The following is a 24,828-nucleotide window of genomic DNA, read 5'->3' as shown; positions in this document are numbered from 1 at the left end:
TATTTAGCGTACATCAATCGTTTGTTAAACAAGTATATTTCGTTAAGAAAGTCTACAAATGTTAGTCAAGTTTCGAAATTTTGGGGAGGTCCGGACCCGGTGGACCTCCCTCATGGCTACGCCCCTGAGCATTGCTAACTAGTCCCAAATTCAATGTGGCGTTCCCTATCATAGAGTTTTATGTGGAAATTATCATAAGTATAAAATATACTTATTTTATAAAAGAAATATGTATATACTAAAATATTAGGCTACCCACAGAGGGAGGGGGGCGAAACTACATACTGACTTATTAATATTTGATTCACAAATTACTGTAGAAGAAACCTTTATTATCAATATAAGCTAAGAATTAACTTGTAAATGCGGGTCTACTTTCATTTGTTTTCTCCTCTACTAAATATTTTCTTTCTTATTTTGTAATTCTGCAATCACTTTTTTAAATTGTCATTATATTGATTTGCTTCAGTATGGTCCCGTAATTTAAATATATGAATGCATAAAAACAAATTCCATTTGTTAATTGCTAGTGAAAGAAAGTTCAGAAATCTTATTTAGCGCGAAAAACCTTCTCGTTCACTGGAAACCGTGCTGTGTTGCAGAAGCACTGCAACGACCAGTCCCTTTAACTTCTGAGATAGGGGAAAGGAGACTTAACATTCGCTCCAATTCCCGCGCTGAAGAAATCTGGTCGTTGTATGCTCGCTGCAACACAATATAAATTAGAGACTCTCTGACGGATTATTTTTTGCTTTTTAAAACGGATTAACGGAACGGACAGTTACAGAAGTAAAAAATATGTTATTTAAAGTGTATATATGCGAGTATTAAAAGTAAGTTTTCTGTTCTTTACTACTATTGATAATAATATTTTTTTTCTTGAAATACTTTGGTCGTTGCGCAACGCTGCAACACTAACATTAGCCGCCACTGATCTGAACCGAATTCTAGACATAATGTTTTAATAACCTACTATCGTTTCGAAATTCATATCCTTCGACACCTAACAGTAAAGGTAGTTTACTGAAGGATGAAAATTTAAAACAATTCAATTTTGTCAAAAAACAAAGCAGCTGTGACGAATTTATTGATTTTTTATAAATATTTATTTTATTAACACCTCTCCACCGTAGTATCAATCATTTTTCTGAAAAATACATACAGGGTGAGTCAAAAGTCCTTGGACACCTGCATAGGTTTTTAAATCGACGGAAAAAGTAAAAAGTGATGATGGGAACAGAGCTTTGATGAGGATCCGCAACCTTTGGAGTATATTTAATTCATGGCCGCCATATTGAAATCCGCCATTTTGGATTCAAGTCAATTTTTAATTGAGAAGGGAGTGTATGACACATCAAATAACACTAGCTTGAGCTCAGGAATTTAGTGGTGTAATTTGTTTTTTCTATCTTGTACAGTTTAGAAGTTATTAATGCTCAAAGGTGAGAAATTACCTTGATACTGACCCATTCCTCTCTTTGTTCCAGGTGATCTGAAATGGGTCTGGCACGTGAACAGAAGATCGAAATAATCCTTATATCCCGGGAACGCAGCTACCGAACAATAGCAGCTGACTACAACAGACGGCACCCAGACAGAGAACCGGTATTGCACAGCATGGTAGCTCACGTGATCACCAAATTCCGGGAGACGGGTTCTGTTCAAGATAGGGCAGGTAGGGGCGACCAAAGACTACCACCAATAAGGAAACTGCAACGGCGGTTGTTGCGTCGTTTTTGAAAAGTCCTAAACGAAGTACCCGTCGTGTGTCCCTAGCATGTGCAGTATGACAATCCTCCGTTGTCTGGATATTGCACGCCAATCAGTGGCATCCTTACAAGCTGCACATGCAACACAAACTGAACGAGGATGACCCTGATCGCCCGTTGGAGTTCTGTATGTGGGCTACTGAACAACACGAACTGGATCCTGCGTTTGCCAAGGGCATACTGTTCAGCGACGAGGCATATTTCACTTTGAACGGGGAGGTTAATCGACATAATTGTCGATACTGGTGTGACGCAAATCCGAACTTGGTTGACCCGAGTTGAGAACATAGTCCAGCGAAGGTGATGGTGTGGTGTGGTATATGGGGCACCCGCATCTTTGGGTCATTTTTCATTTACAACACCTTAACTGCACCACAGTATCTGATGCTGCTGCAGGACTTTGTGTTCCCTGCCACACTGAACGCAGACGGCATTTTCCATCTTATTTTCAGCACGATGGAGCCCCTCCACACTATGAACTTGGTGTCCGTGAATGGTTGGATGAACAACTGCCAGGGAAGTGGATTGCTCTCCGTGGTCCAGTGGAGTGGCCGCCCAGATCCCCTGACTTAACGCCCCTTGATTTTTATCTATGGAGACATCTTAAACAGATAGTGTATGCTGAGACAATCCGTGATTTGAGACACCTGGAGGAACTCATCCAACAAGCCTGTGACCAAATTTCAGAACACATTGCACGGGATGGACAACAAGTAGAAGATGTGTATAACATTCAGTATCAAGGTAATTTCCCACCTTTGAACATTAATAACTTCTAAACTGTACAAGATAAAAAAACAAATTACACCACTAAATTCCTGAGCTCAAGCTAGTGTTATTTGTTGTGTCATAAACCCCCTTCCCATTTAAAAAAATTGACTTGAATCCAAAATGGCGGATTTCAATATGGCGGCCATGAATGGCATACACTCCAAAAGTTACGGCCCCTCATCAAACCTCTGTTCCCATCATCACTTTTTACTTTTCCCGTCGATTTTCAAACTTATGCAGGTGTCCAAGGACTTTTGACTCACTCTGTATAATGTAATTTACTGTATGGTATGCGTTCTTTTTGCACAATTTTTTCAACCATATTTCATAAATAAAGTATCATTAATAACCTAACAATATGACAACTCGTTCGTCTTGTAAACATTCAGAAGGAATAGTTTACTCTTAGAGTGAGCTTTCCCCCGATGATTTTACCATTAACGCCTCAGGCAATTTTGTTCATATTTCGTAAAGAAATGTTTCATTAATAAACTAACGTTTAGCATAAATCGTTTACCCCGATAACATACAAAAGGAGACGTTTTCTCAAGGGTTGATTTTTTTTACAATTTTCTCAGTAATAACTGAGACAAATTTGTTGATTTTAGTAAAAATACTTTCTGTAGTAATCATACAATATAGTATAACTCGCTTCTTCCTAAAATAAAAATCCAAAAGAGAGAGTTTACTTTGACAGTGAATTTTTTCCCGACGATTTGCTTGAAAATTACTCGATATACTTGGTGCAGATTATAAATAATTACAATCTGGCATAAATCGTTTATCCTCAAAATTACACATAGAATATATTACCTTTGGGGGTAAGTTTATTTCGATGACCTTCCCAAAAACAACTCAGAAGATGTTTGTTGTTCATATATCATAAGTAAATGTTACCTAAATAACATAGCTATATGATATAATTCCCTCATCCTGAAAATCTAGAAGTGGTATATTACGTTTGACAGTAAGTTTTACCCTGCGCTTTTCTCAAGAACGACTCAGGCGATTGTGTTCGTATTTCATAAATAAATGTTTTATGAAAACACTAACAATATAGCATAGCTTTGTTGTCCTGAAAAGATCCACAAGGAATAATTTATTCATGGGGTGACTTTTTTCATGATTTTCTCAGAAATTACTCAGACGCTTTTGCTAATACTCCACATAGAATTATATCCTTAATAATTCTAATATATGGCTTAAGTTATTTCTAAAGGAAATATGACCAATGGGTACTTTACTTTTAGGCCTAAAGTTTCTTCTCGCAATGTTTTCCAAAACAAGTTATTTTATTCGCAATTTCCCAAATAAATGTTTCAATAATAGCTGCAGCCTAACGTGAGTCAGTGTAAGAAATTCGAGCGAGAAAGTACAGTACTTTTGCTCCGTACCCTTTCTTAAATATATTTTTAAATGTTACACTTAATCACAATTTTCCGAAAAAAATCGAAACTTCTTTTTAAATGTGCCTTGTTGTGGTCAAATGTTTCAAGTGTATTGGTTCTGGATTTGATTTCCAGTGAGAGCTAGTGTATTTTCATCCATGAGATGTGACACGTCGGTGCAAAGAAAAGTGTTTAAATAAGCTTAACCAAGATAATCAATAATAAAAGGAAATAATACAATGTTACGAAATTATCGAAGAAACGTGGTTAATATTAGGTAGGTGCGACTGAAATGTCCAAACGATGATTGTCAATTCCAGAGGTAAAAAAGTGAAAAATACAATGCCAGGTTAATCGGTGGCCTCTAGATAAAGCTACCCTACTAAGAAGTGATTGAGATACCAAAAACTATTGTAATCGCTGATAGACATGTTAGGAGAATACAGAGACTGAGAGAGAGTTTAATACTGCAAATCATGGATAGTCTGCACCTTCGTTTGAGGACGAGTATTGAAGTCCGTAGGCCTACATAGGTTAACATTGAAATGAACATTAGAACACAATACCTGTTTAATATTGATAGGGGCTTCCTGACAGGTTTGCAGTGTATTTGACGAGGTTTGATATTGTAACAATCCTTGTGAACTACTGAGCCTTCCTCACTGTACACTGTAAGTTAAATTCGTGCTTGTTTAAATTTAACTATATTTTTTTTAAATATATTTGTTTAAATTTAAAACTGTTGACCGTTATCACCTGTGCATCACGGATAGCAATCCGCCAGTAATTATTTGTTTCCGCCCGGTGGGAGTTCATGTGGTTCGGATTCCACGTTAATCAGTAGGTCCACGTCTCATATAGCCTCGCTACTGAAAGGGACGATAATCTCAAAATCACATCACACATCTTTATTTTCGCCTTTGTTTTAGCCCATAAGTGACTTTGTTCATGAGCTCCTTCGTGGCTAAGCGGTTAGCGTACACGCCTTTGGCGTGGGAGACTCGGCGGGAGCTCACGTGGTTCGGAGTCCACGTTAATCAATAGGTCGACGTCTCATATAGCTTCGTTGCTGAACGAGATGTTAAACTCAAACTGAATGTCTTTGTTCATAAATTTCTTTGTGTGTGGTTTTGCATATACGTGGCGTGGACATTAAATTTTGATTTCTACGCCCTATGTATCGAATTACATATACACCTATAGAACGAACACAACAAACTTAAAATATCTATATTGTTTGTATATGGAAAATCATCACGCGGCGCTGCATGGGAGAGCCGTGTGTATGGAATTCCCTTTACATGGCAATCAAAGTGTTAAGAAATGTATAATAATAATAATAATAATAATAATAATAATAATAATAATAATAATAATAATAATAATAATAAACAGAAAACGATACGATCACTTACATAATTTATAAACATCAGTTAACATTTATTAAAGCATATAACTGCAATGGAATTAAGTTGTGTCTTTCTCTTCCTGAACGCAACAGGCCTTGTTGTGCAAAGGTGTAGAAGAGAACTTGTGGCACTCACGACTTTGGGGCGGTGTGTGGTTAGAACATCGGATCCCTTTGTTTTTAGTGCTAACTTTCTAGACCGATGCAGCTATTTCCGGTAGAATATACAAGCAAATAGACTTTTCTATTACTATTAAAGTGAATAATTATACTCATTCCTCAATGTGATACTTGTGGTTACTTAACCCTAGAACGCAGAACATGGGTCAAAAATGACCCAGCAGTAATTTATGTATAGATTTTTGTTTGCAATATTTGTTGCACAGTAGTTTTTCTCCGTGACATCTTCTATTGGTTTGTTTACTACATAAAATAATGTATTTAAGTATTTGGTTTTGTATTTATTTTTTTACATTTTATTATATATATTTCTATACGTAGTATACATAACATGGGTCATTTCTGACCCGCGGTATATTTTAGTATTAGATTACTATTATATATTAGTATTATTATATAATACTAATACTAATCTTTATAGTAGTATTAGATTAGTTCTTTACTATAACAAATTAGTATTTGTTTTACTAAAATGTTATTATATTTGTAGTAGTATTATTACCACTAGTCTTGTACTTTGAATTGGATTTTTTTAGAAATATATACTCTGAACAGACTAATTTATGGACCATGTTATGGACCCATGGACCCATCATAAAGACCCATGTTATGGAAACTAAGGTACAATTCATGTCATGCGTTTAAGGGTTAACTGTATACAGACAGCTGATCCATGGAAGAATCGTTGATAATAATAATAATAATAATAATAAATAACAGAAACTCGACAAATATTCTTGCAAATAATAGGAGAAAGTTTGCGTCACACTATTCACTTTGCTGGACACACCAGTGTGCCGCGTTTTACCGATTGTGGCACACTGGAATATAGGGTATGGCTTTTTAATTTTTCCCAACTATTTCAACTGCTTCAATTGAAACGGATCTATAATAATAAGAGAGTGAATTTAGTCTTCTTACCCTTCGATATAGAAATAAGCTTCGCGAGAATTTCATTTAAAAAAAAAAAATAATATACTCAGAATTTTATATAGTAGTTTGTTTTATTCGAAATTACATACTTCCTGCAACTGTTTTTTGATTCAAATTATTTGAAATGAAATCTTTAAGTTTTACATCTCACGTTTATGCCGCCTAGTCTAAAGGAGACAGTGATGATGAGAAATGAATGAAATAATCGAATGAAGAAATTGGGAGAAAACGGGAGAATCCCGAGAAAACCCACGCATACGGTGTTTGTCCAGCACAAAGTTCACTTGGCGCGAGCAGGAATCGAACCAAGGACTCCATGTACCAGAGGTGAACGCTCTATCACTGAAATACCGCGGCCTCTGAAATTATTTAAAGGAGAAAGGGACTATTTTATGAAAACTTAATGATGAACACAGTTGTGAAAGAATACCAACTTTTCGTGAAATATTGCGTATAGACAGGGGCGGATTAAGGGTTTTGAGGTCTTGGAGCCGACTATTTTAAGAGGGCCCTATTTTACGAGTAGTTCCATCGCATAAATCTTCTTTGCTGCCTTCTAATGCCTCATAGGCTTAGAGAACCACCGAGAACTATGCTGTAATATTTTAATGTACTCCAAGTTTACAATAAGTAGTTTAGTTACATTCATTATTAACAGTTAAATAATTATATTCATTATTAACAATTAAATACTACTGATGGGAAGACTTAAATTTAGCGATAGCGCGAGCGTAACGAGCCGAAAAAAAATTAGCATATTTCTGAAGGCTATAATATAATAAGTTGATTGCTGTATTTTATTATTAAACAGAGGGATTTTAAGGAGTCCTGTAAGCTTGGGGTCCCGGAGCCTGGGTTCCATTGGCTGCGCCCTTAATTAATATAGATTCAAGGGGCCGGGCTAAAAATTCCGGTCCCTGCAGACCTCTAGCCCCTGTGTATATGCTATCTTTGGAAATATAGTAGAGCAGTTTTTCTTCCAGACTTGTTTTTGAGAGGGATCTCCGCTGAGAGTGCCCCCCGGAGGTGATCAAAATAATACGTCTATAATAATAATGAATAGAATAGTACTAGCAATGCCCCCCGGAATACTAAGTGTGCCAATCCGAAACATTTTTTATGAAAGAACGCCTTCAGTAGAGTTTCACTTATCCGACATAAAACAGGTAGGCAGAACGCCGGAATTTATGAATGTGTTAAGAAAAGACCGATTAAAAGTCAAACTATGATATAATTTTACATATTACACAATTAATAATCATATTTTGTAAGAAATAAATATAATGCATTGAACCAGGGACGTGTCGAGAGTGAGGTCCTGGAAGTTGTCCCCTTCCAAAACTCAAGCACTTTTTAATAAACCTTTTTCTCTTTTGAGGTTCTTTTATATCAGATTATTTTCAGGCAGTGTCCAAACTGTGGGCAATACGTTGTTGTTATAATTCTAAGAATGCCATTGATACCAGGTAGAATTAAAAAACACTTTTAAATTGGATTACAATTTCGATTCCGTTCTGTTTATAACGTTAATGTATTAGAACGAACACTCATTGCCATTTGCTACTTTTGTTATGTGATACTTTTGTTATGTGTGTTTCCTTACACGTGTCTCAAAAATATTTTTTGATTTCGTTTGTGCTACAATGCAGTTTGTTTAAAGTAAACCGGATCATAAATGAAAAGTAAGAAAAAGTTTAATAGAAATACAGAACTGTTGCATTATTATTATTATTATTATTATTATTATTATTATTATTATTATTATTATTATTATTATTATTATTATTATTATTATTGATATTTTTGAAACATTGGAATTTCGTGCTTACAAGGATTCGTGTTGGGTCCCCTCCGAAAAGAAAACCTGAATACGTGCCTGCACTGGATGATAGACGCATGAGTCATGGTGTAGACGAGCGTGCTAGCCGATAGAGTCCAGAGCATCAAAAACAGACTAAGACCACAACTTGTAGTTCTTCTTGCCGATTTATCCTACTTTTTATCTGCAATGATATGTCGGATAATACGGTATGTGAAATAAACGAAGGTCAGATAAGAGACACCATGACGTATTGGTATTTCATGCACCTAAACCTGTAAAATATTTGGACAGAAAACCTATTTCACTCACTAGCTAAATTTGTGGGTATGATCGCACATTATATATTGTATATATATAGCATGCTGAAAAGCTGAAGAAGACCTACTTCAATAATTTTCTATAGCTTTCTTTCTTAATAACGGGGAACTTGTTCATTTCATCACGATAAATCACGTTTGGTACTAAGATATCTGTTTCTGTCTATATATATTTTTCACTCTTTATTGGAGACAAAATTGTTCTTTTTCCAAGAAAAGAGGACGAGAGAAGAAGCTATACAATAGCATAAACTGAAAACAATCGCTATTACTAATAGTACACTAATTCTGAATAAATACGTCATTAGAGGAAGCAAAAAGTTATTTTCTTATTATATTGTTTCGGTTCTTATTAACGTAAAAACTATACACTTTCTATAATATTTAAAAATGAAATGGATGGGATGGGATTCGATCTGGTGTCAAAACAGTATAAGGACTACCAGTCCGCCACTCTACCCACTTTTTTTTAAAGTTCGTCCCAACCAAGACACTGTTCGCCATGGGCAGTTCGCGCAATTTCTGCGTAATCCGAAGACGACAGGGACACAAACGCAAAGAGATCCCCGACAGTTAAAATTTCGACCTTGCTCTTCAGAGGGATTCGAACCCCAGTGGATTGCGCCTCATGATCCGAAGCCGAACGTCCGAGACCACTTGGCTATTCCCACCGGCTACCCACTTGACCATAGAGACTACGTTTTGTTGCTTGTCTTTTTCTTAACAAATAAATGTTCATGGCTATAGAGCATGTCACTTCCAAACTTACGAAAACAGTTTTCCTCTTTGTTTCTATATTTCCGTACAACATCTTGGTTACAGAAGCTAATTTATATTTGACAGACAACTTAAACCTTAGATTTAAGCCAATAAATGCAAAATTTTACTCCACTTTCCAGTTCCTTGATTCACCTCCCCCCTACCAATCGTGTTATTCCCTGTGCAATCGTGCTCTGCTACTGCAAAATCCCCCGAAAACAGTATTGGCAGTATACACAAAACGGAGCTTAATTTTATTTTTTGCTTATATTTTTATTATTTTATTATCTTGTTTGGAAATATCTTCTTAGATAAATTGCTTTCTATTATCTCCACTTACCAATAACCGAACTTTACCCATATACGTAAGGAAAATTGAATAATTGCGAAACATCGTAGGTTCCAGTATACGTGCATTTTTGGGGGGGGGGGTGGATGAGGGTAATTGTAGTTTTTGGACTTAACGTACAACAGATATATAAATGAATACGCATGTTTTATAATACTTTCGGTATAAGTGTTCCATCTGTACGTACTTTCCGTATGAAACAATACAGGCGGTCAGGATCTCACATACAAATAGACGTATATAACATAGTCTATAGCTGAGGAATGTAACATAAGTATATGCATGTGATATACAGAAAATTGTTAGATGTCAGACATCCTGCAACGGCACGATGTAACATCTAAGGGCAGAGCGTATGTAGCATATGGATAACGTGTGCTCCATACTGATTTCTGTAGTAAGCAAGAGGATTCCGTATATTTGAACAATATACCGCTGCCGGGAGAACGGATGTTTCTCAGAGTAAGTAATTCCTCAGGCCATTGAGTTTAATTTCTGACTATAATTTCCACCAAAATTTTAGAGAAAGTAAGTATATGTAAGATTAAAATTTGAATGAGAGAGTTATGATCTAGTAATTGCGTTAGATAAGTTATTAATTGGTGATAAAAAAGAGCTATGGTATATTAACCCACGACAAAAAGAGAATTCTGTACAGTTATTGTTAACTTGCTACCTCGAAATTCCTCTGATGATAATAAATAAATCAGAAATTAGAAATTAAAAAGAAGTAAATATCGGCAGAAAAATGAAATTCGCCAGATAAGCAGGCTACATTCTGCATCATACCCCTAACAGTATATTTCTAATTTTTTTCTTATTTCAGGGGCCGCGGTGGCTTAGTGGTGGAGCGTTCACCTCTGCATGGGGTTACGGTTTCAAATTCTACTCCCGCCAAGTGAGCTTTGGGGTTGACAAACACCGTATGCGTGCGTTTCCTCGGGGTTTTCCCATTTCTTCTCACTTTTTTTCATTCCACCATTTCCTACATTTCTCACCATCACCCTGTCCTTTACCCTATCCGGCATAACCATAGGCGTAAAACTCAAAAATTTCAATTTCTTATTTCAAAACACTGTTTTTGATTTTGTAACTTTATTATACTCTACATGCTGGATCTATATACTGAGAACTATATAAATTTCCAGCATTTTTAACAGTTGAAGCATAAAATTGCAGAACATGCTTCTATTAAATATTAAAGTAAGTTCTGGATAATGGAGCATTGTGGAGGAAATTCAACTTCTAACCAAGCAAAATCCGCATTCAACTTAATTGAATTTTCAAATTCTGAAGTAATAAGGGAACACATAGGCACGCTTTCACAACCGGAGAAATGGCAATGAGAAACTCGAAGAGCTAAGGAGAAGAAAGAATGAATTAGGAGAGTTGAATATACCAATGTTGGTAGTGTTCTATTATAGACATGGATCCACAAATACTATGGGGCAAAACCATTAACTAAACTATCGATGCCCTTGTTTGCATTTATGTCTTTGTTTTTCGAAGCCTGATTCGACAGTTCTCATTGTTCTCTTCGAATGATCTATCGAGAAGGAGACCAAAATAGTGTGATGCCACAAAGTATTCAATCACAAATGACGGGCTAGAGTATCAATAGACAAACTAAGCTTCGTATGGCACGCTTACATTTCCAGCGTGTTTCGCACAAAAGAGTAGAGAGCGACGGCAGAGAAGTTAAATAAAGAAAAGTACATTTGAAAAGTTGTTTATTGTTTGTTTATTTTCTGAAGTTGAGTCGCTTTTCAGCACCGAGGCTATACGAGACGTGAATTTACAGTTTAAGATGGAATCAGGGGCGTCATTTAGGGGGGGCAGGGAGGGGCAATTGCTCTCCCCCTGAGTTTGAGATTTATATGGACTTTATCAAAAGAATAATGGTAAATCAGTGAAAAACGAGAAATTTTACTTAAATCAAGGGGTTTCCCCCCCCCCCAAGCAAAATCTGAAATGACGCTCCTGGATGGAATCCGAACCAAAGTAATGGTTTCTAAACCCTTAGTAATTTAAATGCGTGCGCGCTTGCTACTAGATTACCCGATAAGCGTCAAAGGTTTCGGGTTGAATAAGAGAGCACTCTGAAGTTGCTCATTCGTGAGCTAGAGATTATTTAAATAAAACCGCTTAAATTTCTTTTGTGGATCCATTTGTAAGAAACGGTTCAATATTGTTTCACCCAGCAAACATGCTTTACAAAGAATTAGAGAAGTGTTAATATTTCCGAAAGTATTTTGGTAACAGTTATACAGCACACATGTTTATTTAAAAATTAATTTAAGTAGGTCCAAAGTCAAGTGGGCCGGTCCTTGGAGGCTGTCTCAGCGAATTGCGAGTTAACTTCTAGTATGACCTTCGGGCAAATTGCTCAATTCATTTTTATCTTTATATTACGTCACAACATTACATGCCACTTTTGAGATTCTTATCATACAATATGTGATTTGTAGCAAAGAAAAATTGAAGAATAACTTGTAAGACGTCATTATCTAACAGATTACAGCTTGTGCAATGAAAATAATTTTCATTACTAATGCAAGGGTTAGAAACAGCAACTTTAAACAGTATTAACAGGTGTGTGTTAATCAATCTTACGCCCATAAACAGTACATCTCGTTTTAAACATATTAATTCACAACCACGGGCGCCTGAACGCGGCGTCAGGCTGGGGCCGGCTCCCTGGCTCACTAAAATGTATAGGTAATATAGCAAACCTTACGGTAGTGAGTCTGTGAACATATTTGAGTGCCGATTAAGAATCCAGTTCCACATATTTCGAAAAATTTATCAAAGAAATTTGTAATTTTACCTAAGGGACGTGTGCGAATCGTGACAGTTAGATATTTATGAAAATTAGTACCCTGACTAATCGTGGGTCGTTAATCATCCTGGTTATAGTCACTCGATGCGGAAATGTCTTGTTTACCCGCTACGTATAATACCTAGGTACATATACCATGTCACCCCACCCTCTACCATAGGTATCAGGTTACCTGCATACATTTTTCATTTACTGCGTTTTCCCAGCGTTTTTAGGGTATAACTCGGCACAGCCCCACCCGGTCACTGCATGGTATATATACTTAGGTATTATACGTAGCGGGTAAACAAGTCATTTCCGTATTGAGTGACTATCACCACGATGATTAGCGATCCACGATTAGTTAGGGTACCAATTTTCATAAATATCTCGCTGTCACGATTCGCATGCGTTCCTTGTTAGTAGACCAGTGTGTAAATAATGAAATATGTTCTTACCTGTAAGATCTGTATATACGTAGATTTACATTAATGAACATCTATCCGGTTAAGCATGGGTTTCTCCATAAGGTAGCCATTAAACAAAGCCATTATATCATTGTTTATGCATATACCCAATGCAGTTAGCACGCCTGCTTTCTACAGACGCACTTCCGCGATACAGAAGTTGCCTCCTTCAGTCTCCTCATGCTTATTAGCGCTTATTAAAGTCTGGGACAAGTTCAGTACTATATTCTTATAATAAATTTATGGCATACGAAAACTGAAACATTCATAAAGTGAATGTGCGCCGAAGAATGCAAATCCACACTTGAAAAAAAATTAAGTACAAACAATGAGTTTACTGAAAAAGGGACATGTATGCAATGAATGTATATGTGGATCGTGATTCTCAATTTGCACTAATATTTTGCGGAGGATAGATGGTTTGAAAACGCATTGATATATTGCAAAATCTGTATGAGATATCGAATATCTCAAACTAAAACGCTAATTTTGCTTTGCGGTGGCGCATGCCGATATGGAATGACATCCTATACCAACAAATAGTTTCTTTTTTAAGGGTCTTCTGCAATAAGATGGTAAGTCGAGTTACCTCGATTACTGGTAAAACATAGATAAGGAAGGCGTGTGGACTTATTTTCCTTTTCCGTCACCTCTAGTGCATATTCGAAGTGTTTATTGTGAGAAAAACACAATTCATCTGCATCTAATCAACGTTTCCCGATGCGGAGAATAGAGGGCGCCGCTGTATGTGGCTTGTAAAGCAAGCACTGATAGGAGGTGCGTCGACATGTCTGTAACTTTGTTTTTAAGGGTCGGTTCGAGTGAAAGCAGTGGTTCGGAGACACAATTGACCATTTTATTTCAAAATGGATAAAACCGAAACAGTCGACCCTGAATGACAGAAACGGAAGGGATGAAAGAGAAAGATAAATCGTGAACTCTGGGATGGCATAGAGAACTGGCCACCTGGAGCTCTAACCAGGTTAAAAAATAGGGTATCTGTAACTGGTGGAGAAAAATAGTGAGTCACTTAGTATTTCCATCCCCATTGGTTGAATTGAATCGCGAACTTCTTATATACGGTTTTATTACTTGCCTGTTTGAGGTTCAAGGAAACATTCGTCGAGATGATTTTAAGCCTCCACGGAGGCTTACACACGAACTTGATCTTCACTATTGACGACTTTGCTATTCTTTTGGCTTAACGATTTATTTTTGACACTCTCTTCTTCGGGGGAAGAGATACCTGAAAAAAAGTAGTTGACGACTTTGGCATCTCCACCGACGAACGATTACTTTTCGTTCTTCCCCTCCGGAGGAAAGAACACCTTAATAAATTATAAACTTAGAGCTTTGCTTAAAGACCACACTATATACAGGGACCGTTACTACCTTCCTTTGTGGTAGGCAGGTGCCATCTCCCACCCTAGTTATAAAGATGGCTCTACGCAACGTTCATCGCATGCCACGCATTTAATATCTTTCCATAGATTGTAATGACTTATTATCAGCTACTCTGCGACAGTTGCAGATGTAAACTCTCCGACATAACAAAACAATAGTAATACCCAACAAGCCATCTGCACATATGTATTTGTTCTTTATGCCATCTTACTCATGGAGTCAGGGGTTTCGGCCCGATACTCTTCACAAAATTTCAACATTACCTTGACCGTGACCCTGGCATAGAAATATAGCAAAATCAGGGCGAAATGCAGTGTTTTGTTTGTTTCCTCGAGGTTAATGTGGAAAATCAAACAGTGCTGTCAAAAATGTGGATATTGGAATATTCAGATATTGAAAAATTCGAATTCCGGATATCCGGATTCAGATTTAAATCCGGATTTGAAAATCAAGTCATGAGATGTAATTTGTATATCTAATCCGAATCTGGTTTACGGATTTACTAGTAAATCGAGCAAAGGGGAAGGGTGAAACCACCCCGACATGGACCTGTGTCAGTTTCGGAAATGTATGGTGGTGTAGGAGAAAAAGCTTGTTCGTTGCAGGCACTACCACTGGACACCAATCTGTTCTTCCTCAAGAAACCAGCCAAACCGGGAATCAAGATTTCAAAGAAGGATATGGAAGCTCTGCTACGATTTGTTACTCTTGCCAAGCAGCAGTTTTAGAAGAACATCCCGAACACTGCTATTTTTTTTTTTTTTTTTTTTTTGTATCTCTGCTCCCGGATTCTAAATCTGAAATGGACGTACTAGATTTCGAGTTTTAAACAAGGCTTAGGACAGTGCAGTTTCCGGATTTTTTTTTTTTTGTCTAAAACGCTTAGATTATTGATATTTGGTATCCTTCTGTGTTGCAATACATATACGTTGTCAGACACGTTGTTATGTGTTCCTATTTTCTCTTTCTTTTCATCCTTAATTTAAGTTATGCAATATCAAAGTAAATGCTCACTTTCCCAATTTCATATTTTATTATTCCGCATTTTCGGTATTCGCTATTTTATGCTCCAAAGCATAAACCAGGTGCTACACCACTTTTCTTCATAGGCATATATAGACAGAGTTACTCCTGTTAATTACCACGTTGCATTTTAAATTTGTAAGCTTTGTAACTCAAAACCTCCATTTTTAACTTATCTTTTTATTGCAGAGGGCGACCCTTCAATTATACTTGAAGTGTTTGGTTAGTTAAACCACGACTCAACAAAATGTTGACTCTTCTTTTTGACATTTATTACGCTAACCCCCGATAGCCTCCAACACGACAATAATAACTTATAAGTAGATTAGATTAGATTAGGTTAGGTTCCTTATTTAGTACATAGATTAGATGCGGTGGGGCTTATTGGAATTTAACCCCCTTTTCTTGGTTTCGACTCTATATGCGGATGTGCTTTTTATACACAATATTGTATCTCAATATTTAAAAATAGCATATATAGAGAATAGGGTAAGATTACTTACTAAATGGAAGATAGCTATATAAGTTGTTCCTGCTTTAAGATCGAAACAACAGCATTTTTTCAATATTGGCATCTTTTATATCAGTTAAATATTCATATCCAAAGTGGATAAAAGTTATTTACAATCCTTCAAATTTCTTCAAAATACTAAAAAAAGTTATCAGTAATATTATGAGAAGTAAGTTTGAATATTTACAAACTAAAATCTTGATATTTTTCCATTCCCTTTCACTTCACTTACATGTTTCTCATTTGAGAGAAATTCTTCTTCCTTAACTTTTACAGGCATGTTTTCGGTTACGTGCGAAATTAGTTCACGTTACCTGTAACACTTTCTTATTAAGTTGCTAGCAATCTTTTAAAACATTTGTAGTTCCTTTTGACTTCATTGAATATATCAAATGTCCATGCTTTACATTTTTAAGTATACCTATACGATTTCATTATATTTATGTATGATCTGTCAGGAAAGTAAATGTACACCTATTTTTCGAGTCTGGCATTCCTGTGCTCCATCCGTGGAGAGTATGAGAATTAAATCAATCAAATGTTTACTGAGGGGCAAAAAGAAAAGCTTAATCTGAATAAGACATTGCAGAGGGGCACAAGCTGTGAATACGAATAGTGCATTGTGTAAATAAAGGACGACACCGAAAGAGAAAGCCAGAAACAGCTGTTAAACTTACAAAAAAAGAATAAATATTGTCGAAGTGGGAACATAAAACACAAATACAACGACAACTAAACGGTCACCATGCCATGATCTTGGTGTAGTGGTTAAGGTGCTGGCTTACAAATGCAAAGGACGCAAGTTCGAATCGTCGGGAAGGACATTTTTAAAAATTTTTGTTAATAATACATACAACTCATGAGAGATGGTAAAAGAGGTCGTATTTAGGTTTTCGTAGCAATTATTATTGGTAATGTTTAGTACTGATAATACTTCTTGTCTTTGCGTATTGCTTTTATTCTTTTCTTCATTTCCAAAGAGAAGAATATCCGAACAAATGCCACCAAAATTCCTCATATTTTGAATGTAAACGCCATTTGCAATAAGTGAAGAATAAAAATTGAACGTTCCGAAGTAGCTGCAAAAAGTAAAAAAAAAAAAAAAAAAAAAAAAAAAAAAAAAAAAAAACATGGAAGTGGACCATACTTATGGTTATTAAAAATACAATTTCTACATGCCTTACACCTCCCGACCACGTTTCTACGTTAGCAAGTAAGAGGTTTGTGTTTAGGTTAGGTTGGTCAATACGTGTTGCAAAGGGGCCCGGTTTAGCTCTGACGCACCACAGGTGCGAGAAGGGAGAAAAACACTTTTTCTCTCTCCCTCTGTGTGTCTACTTATCTATCTATTTGTATATATATAACGCTATTTGTGAATGAAATAACCACCCTAATTTTCAGCGAATTGAGACGAAACTTGGCACAAACATTAATTGTTGAAATATCTTGATGAGTTCGTTAACCAGAATAATCAGATGAAAATGTTCAAAATGGTGGCCCTTCAAACTCTTAAAAAGTTCCAAGGGAACCAAATTTCCCCCATAAATAGGTATTCAGAAAGTTTGAATAAATTTTCCTCTTTTACTGAAATATTTGTGTGCAGAAACTTATTGAAATATTGGACCCGATTAATCGCCTAAAGAAGGTTCACGCCCTTTCGCTAGTCAGGTTTTTTTTTTTTTTTTTTTTTTTTTGCAGGAGGGGGTTATCTTCCTATTGGAACAAGATGATTGTTACTGATGATATGAAATTACACATTGAAAGTGAAGTAACTTGTGTAACGTGTTATTTGAAAGAATAATATAATAAATGTGCATTCCTCTAACACAGAGAACTCATGTATTTCGAGTTCGGGAGCCTGAATGGCGAGGAGTGTTATTTGATTTGCTTTTTAGTAACACATTGCATTGCAAATAAAGGTAGGCAACATTAGTGGTAAGTAAAACAACAACAATAATAATAATAATAATAATAATAATAATAATAATAATAATAATAATAATAATAATAATAATAATAATAATAATAATAGGTGTTGTTTGTGGCAAGGCAATATCTTCCTCAGTTCTTCTTCAAACGTAATGATTGTAACGCCATATCTCCCTTACAAACAAAATATTAGCAATTTATATCGAGAGAACGGGAAACTGTAGAGCGATGGGACCAACGTTGGACAGTATGCACTCATAGTACTCAGAAAAGTAAGCGATTTCAATGTAAAATGAACGAAGAGTCATTGTCATGGGTACTCATGGGGCCACGGCAGAGCCCTCTTTAGGAAAAATGTCGATAGCTTATATCGAGAAAACAGGAGGTGATACTGGGATGGGACCAACGTTGGACACCGTGGACCCATAAGGCGCATCGAAAAAATTAGGGAGGCGGGCGCCAGCCAGACTTACTTATTTCCACATAATAATATAAAATTATATTGTCGAAATACACACACGAGTTAGCTACTAATATTCATATCATTATTATTATTATTATTATTATTATTATTATTATTATTATTATTATTATTATTATTATTATTATTATTATTATATTATTATTATTATTATTATTATATTATTATTATTATTATTATTATATTATTATTATTATTATTATTATTATTTTTATCTACAGCGTCTTTTCATTACGTGAGCATGTTTGACATGAAACCAAAGAGAAAATCCATCCTGTAGCGAAAGGAAACAATACTTTCTCTCAAATGGATAAAATATCAAGCTGAGATTGATTCGAACGCATGGACTTCGCGAAAAGCCAGTGCTTTGTCCACTATTTTTTTAACTGACTCACCGAACGCGTTTCAGTAACTTACTTATTGCTAATTTTACTTGCTTCACTCGTTTAACTTGCTTTTTCTAATAACTTATAACGACAGGGACACGAACACAGAAACATCGAGAACATTTAAAAATCATAGATGCTCTCCCGCCGAGAATCGAACCCGAGACTCCATACACCCAAGGCTCACGTGCTAGCCTCTAGACCAGCGGCGATGGCAGCACTCTCTCCCTGTGTCGTTAGGGATTACGACCACTGTATTGCCAGCTATCACTTCTGTGGGTTGTATACTATGATCACATGTTTCTTCTTTGCTGGAAGAGTAAAACCTACATTATATGTAATACATGAGGTATTTAGACCTACATGCTCTTCATATAATGTAATAAAAGGGTCATGGTGTCGGATTTTAATACATGACGTATTGCAGTATACAACATGCTTTACATTACTTGTTTGTTTGTAGACAGCTACTAGCTTAGTGTTCTGAAAGGTTGTGTATAAACTAGGGATAGCCCGTTCCGGAATTATTAGTTTTCGGACTCCCGAAAGTAAAGCCGGACAAATTCCGGAATTCGGAAAATTCCAATTTTGTAATAATTTCGGAATTCGGAAAAATCCGGAATTTAGAAATTTCTGATTTCGTTAACATTCCGGAATTCGGAAAATCCGGATTTTTTCGAAAGTCGGAGTTTTTCTCAATTCCGGAATTTTCTAAATTCCGGATTCTTTCCGAGTTCCGAAATTCTTCTGAATTCCGGAGTATAACTGAATTTCATAATTTTTCGAAATCCGGAAAGTGAAAGTTCCGCTTCCGAAAAATGAATTTATTTTGGTTAATATGAATCGTGGCGGAAATAATTCTTTGACCAGGTAATGGCGACTGCTTTGAAAGAAATGGGGAGTATGAGAATTCAATCTGTCATATTTGTAGTTTCGTGTGGAGAAAGAACGAACTTGTGAACCAGTGGTTTAAGAAAAACTCAAGTTATTAATATAAACTTTGCCGACTTCATAAAAGAAATACGAAAAACATTTTGAATCGAAAAATATAACATACAAGTTTGCAAGCGGAGACAAAGAAACCTAACGTAACCAGACTAAAGACGGATCGTTTACCGCGTAGCGATCGCGGTTCAGTGGTCAAGGTGCTTCTGCGAATGCACGTTGCAATTTTTTTTTCTTACTTTAGAATTTTTGATGGCGATTGATCAGCGATAACATACGTTTTATTATGTTCAGATATTTGAATACTCGGATGTTTCAATACTTGAACTATCAAATCTTCAGGAATAATAATAGTAATAATAATAATTATTATTATCTCGTAGAAGATTAAAAGCTAGAAGCTAAATTATCGCTCAGGTCATACCATTACAAGGAGAAACGTGACATTTGGAAAGAATATTTCGGTTTGGTTTAATGTTGCTCACGAGAAGAGGAGTTTCTCATCTCGTTTCTAAAACAAATAAAATAACATGAGAATTAACATTTTACATTCGAGACGGGTCAGGGCTAAATCAAAATTTTCGTCTCTCTTTGGAGATGAGAATCGAGACGAGACGAAAAGTATCTTAAAATTTCCCGTCTTGTCTCGATTCTCGAAATAGTGTATGTCCATTCTTTAAGTAACAATTCCTCTGTAGACTGAATCTCATAGGCTATTTCGTTACATTGTATTTCAGAGCTCATTGAATTATGCTCTGTGTAGGTATTTTTGTAGCAAAGCTTTTATATTTACCTCTGCATATTCTAAAAATTAGTTTATTATATGCCTTACTGTCGCGTGATATTCAGTTATATTTATTACAGTTATTTTCCTCAAAACATACTTTCTACATGAAACTTCAATAAAAGGTTCTAGTTTAAAATGTTGGTAGTTGCAGAGGTGTGTCTTGAAGGTACGGAACCCTTTCCCCGAAATCTCTACTTTTAAGTAAAGTTTTGCCAAATTTCAGGGCAAGTTTAAAACTATTATTATTATTATTATTATTATTATTATTATTATTATTATTATTATTATTATTATTATTATTATTATTATTATTATTATATCAACTCCATGTATAATCTTTAAAAGATATACGGTTTGTATCTGAATAGTAAAAGCTAATTGACTGTCGATCTCGGTCATCTGGAATTCTTCAGGAGGCAAGGACATCGGTCACGTTCTGGGTTTGAGTTCCGAAGGGGCAAGTATTCGGGCTCGAGCAAAAAATTGTTAAAAGTTATAGGCTTCATCCAAACATATTCAAAACAGCTGGGACCGGGTTTGGGCTTCTCAACGGCTCGAGCGGCTCGGCTTACAGCAATAATAATAATAATAAAACATTTTCATCGGTCGTGCACGGAAAGTGAGAATTAAATCAATCACATGTCAAGTCAATGTAAGGAGAAAAGCCTAAACTGAATAAGACATTGAAGCGGGTCACAAGCTGGGAATAAGAATAGTGCATGGTGTTAATAAAGGACGACACCGACAGAGAAATCCAGAAACAATAGGTAAACGAAGAAAAAAAAGAGTAGAAATTGTTGAAGTGGAAACAAAATACAAATACGAATAGGGATGAGCAGGAGTCGAGCCAAAATTCGACTCGACTCGAGTTCAATCCGAGTCGAGTCAAAGGTATTTTTCTTGTAGTACTTAAAATTATACTGTAGTTCTTAAAATTAAGGCTGAGACCTGCACGGTCGAATTCTTGAGCCGAAGCAGAAGACCAATTCGGGTAGTGATATCAACCGGCTCGGCTCGTATCAACTGAGCGAAGTTGTTGTATTACTATACATCTGCTTCCGCCCCTGTCAAATCTGGTCGATCTCTTTGACGCGACATATTTGCTTTTTTATACCCCTTTCTTCGTTTACTGAACAAAACAGTAACTATTCTGAAATATACTACTGCGCATGCCTCGTAGATAAATATTTCTGATGCCAATAGTTTCCGTTTTGTCCAAGGAATGTTCTTTTTCTTATTCCCAGCATGACCCTTTTATTACATTATATGAAGAGCATGTAGGTCTAAATACCTCATGTATTACATATAATGTAGGTTTTACTCTTGCAGCAGAGAAGAAACATGTGATCATAGTATACAACCCACAGAAGTGATAGCTGGCAAGACAGTGGTCGTAATCCCTAACGACACAGGGAGAGAGTGGTGCCCTTCCCGCTGGTCTAGTCGCTAGCACGTGCGCCTTTGGTCTATGGAGTTCCGGGTTCGATTCCCGGCGGGAGAGCATCTATGATTTTTAACTGTTCTCGATGTTTCTGTGTTCGTGTCTCTGTCGTTATAAGTTATTAGAAAAAGCAAGTTAAACGAGTGAAGCAAGTAAAATTAGCAATAAGTAAGTTACTGAAACACGTTCAGTGAGTCAGTTAAACAAAAAGTGGACAAAGCACTGGCTTTTCGCGCCGTCCATGCGAGTTCGAAATAATCTCAGCTTGATATTTTATCCATTTGAGAGAAAGTATTGTTTCCTTTCGCTACAGGATGGATTTTCTCTTTGGTTTCATGTCAAACATGCTCACGTAATGAAAATACGCTGTAGATAAAAATAATAATAATAATAATAATAATAATAATAATAATAATAATAATAATAATAATAATAATATGAAATATTAGTAGCTAACTCGTGTGTGTATTTCGACAATATAATTTTATATTATTATGTGGAAATAAGTAAGTCTGGCTGGCGCCCGCCTCCCTAATTTTTTCGATGCGCCTTATGGGTCCACGGTGTCCAACGTTGGTCCCATCCCAGTATCACCTCCTGTTTTCTCGATATAAGCTATCGACATTTTTCCTAAAGAGGGCTCTGCCGTGGCCCCATGAGTACCCATGACAATGACTCTTCGTTCATTTTACATTGAAATCGCTTACTTTTCTGAGTACTATGAGTGCATACTGTCCAACGTTGGTCCCATCGCTCTACAGTTTCCCGTTCTCTCGATATAAATTGCTAATATTTTGTTTGTAAGGGAGATATGGCGTTACAATCATTACGTTTGAAGAAGAACTGAGGAAGATATTGCCTTGCCACAAACAACACCTATTATTATTATTATTATTATTATTATTATTATTATTATTATTATTATTATTATTATTATTATTATTATTATTATTATTATTATTATTATTGTTTTACTTACCACTAATGTTGCCTACCTTTATTTGCAATGCAATGTGTTACTAAAAAGCAAATCAAATAACACTCCTCGCCATTCAGGCTCCCGAACTCGAAATACATGAGTTCTCTGTGTTAGAGGAATGCACATTTATTATATTATTCTTTCAAATAACACGTTACACAAGTTACTTCACTTTCAATGTGTAATTTCATATCATCAGTAACAATCATCTTGTTCCAATAGGAAGATAACCCCCTCCTGCAAAAAAAAAAAAAAAAAAAAAAAAAAACCTGACCGTAGCGAAAGGGCGTGAACCTTCTTTAGGCGATTAATCGGGTCCAATATTTCAATAAGTTTCTGCACACAAATATTTCAGTAAAAGAGGAAAATTTATTCAAACTTTCTGAATACCTATTTATGGGCGAAATTTGGTTCCCTTGGAACTTTTTTTAAGAGTTTGAAGGGCCACCATTATGAACATTTTCATCTGATTATTCTGGTTAACGAACTCATCAAGATATTTCAACAATTAATGTTTGTGCCAAGTTTCGTCTCAATCCGCTGAAAATTAGGGTGGTTATGGCATTCACAAATAGCGTTATATATATACAAATAGATAGATAAGTAGACACACAGAGGGAGAAAGAAAAAGTGTTTTTCTCCCTTCTCGCACCTGTGGTGCGTCAGAGCTAAACCGGGCCCTAAACACAAACCTCTTACTTGCTAACGTAGAAACGTGGTCGGGAGGTGTAAGGCATGTAGAAATTGTATTTTTAGTAACCATGAGTATGGTCGACTTCCATGTTTTTCCTTTTACTTTTTGCAGCTACTTCGGAACGTTCAATTTTTATTCTTTACTAATTGCAAATGGCGTTTACATTCAAAATATGAGGAATTTTGGTGGCATTTGTTCGGATATTCTTCTCTTTGGAAATGAAGAAAAGAATAAAAGCAATACGCAAAGACAAGAAGTATTATCAGTACTAAACATTACCAATAATAATTGCTACGAAAAACTAAATACGACCTCTTTTACCATCTCTCATGAGTTGTATGTATTATTAACAAAAATTTTTAAAATGTCCTCGCTTAAGATTCGAACTTGCGTCCTTTGCATTTGCAAACCAGCACCTTAACCACTACACCAAGATCATGGCATGGTGACCGTTTAGTTATCGTTGTATTTGTGTTTTATGTTCCCACTTCGACAATATTTATTCTTTTTTTGTAAGTTTAACAGCTGTTTCTGGCTTTCTCTGTCGGTGTCGTCCTTTATTTACACAATGCACTATTCGTATTCACAGCTTGTGCCCCTCTGCAATGTCTTATTCAGATTAAGCTTTTCTTTTTGCCCCTCAGTAAACATTTGATTGATTTAATTCTCATACTCTCCACGGATGGAGCACAGGAATGCCAGACTCGAAAAATAGGTGTACATTTACTTTCCTGACAGATCATACTACTTGTGATAGAAGTTGCATTCCTGGGTGCGCCTGGTTCAGATTGACCTTAGGAGGGCTTAACCGTTGCGGATATAAATACAGCATCCGGATACATGCCGTAAACATTACAGAACTTGAAAACATGAACCAACCTGTCCTCGAAAAATTTCCACCAACTCGATTCGAATTCGGGTCAAGTTTCGAGTCGAGTCGAGCCAAATCCTGTGTGTAGTTTCAAGTACTCTCTTCAAATACCCTACATAGAGAATATAATTATTATCAATGATATTACTACTACTGCTACTTATTACTATTATTATTATTATTATTATTATTATTATTATTATTATTATTATTATTATTATTATTATTATTATTATTATTAGTAGTAGTAGTAGTAGTAGTAGTAGTAGTAGTAGTAGTAGTGTAGTAGTAGTAGTAGTAGTAATAATAGTAGTAGTATTATAACATCATCGGCTATAAACATGAATGATAGGCGGTTTGTATCTGAATACTTAGAAACTAGTTGATTGCCAACTT

General features: G+C 35.9%; 1 protein-coding gene across 2 annotated transcripts in view; it reads right to left on the bottom strand.

The window, feature by feature from the left end:
• The window catches only part of LOC145663747 (uncharacterized), an 89,593-nt gene extending 73,181 nt beyond the window's left edge, over positions 1-16,412 (bottom strand). Inside the window, exon 1 of one of the 2 annotated variants that reach the window (XM_081729836.1) lies at positions 16,152-16,412. In XM_081729836.1, coding sequence (XP_081585962.1) covers positions 16,152-16,199 — 48 coding nt within the window. In that variant the 5' untranslated portion in view covers positions 16,200-16,412. The other variant, XM_081729835.1, reaches the window with a different exon arrangement.
• Between the last annotated feature and the right edge of the window lie 8,416 nt (positions 16,413-24,828).

Source organism: Thermobia domestica, chromosome 11 (genome assembly GCF_964235325.1).
Source record: "Thermobia domestica chromosome 11, izTheDome1.hap1.1, whole genome shotgun sequence".
Lineage (NCBI taxonomy): Eukaryota > Metazoa > Arthropoda > Insecta > Zygentoma > Lepismatidae > Thermobia > Thermobia domestica.
This window is presented reverse-complemented; position numbering and strand designations above follow the sequence as displayed.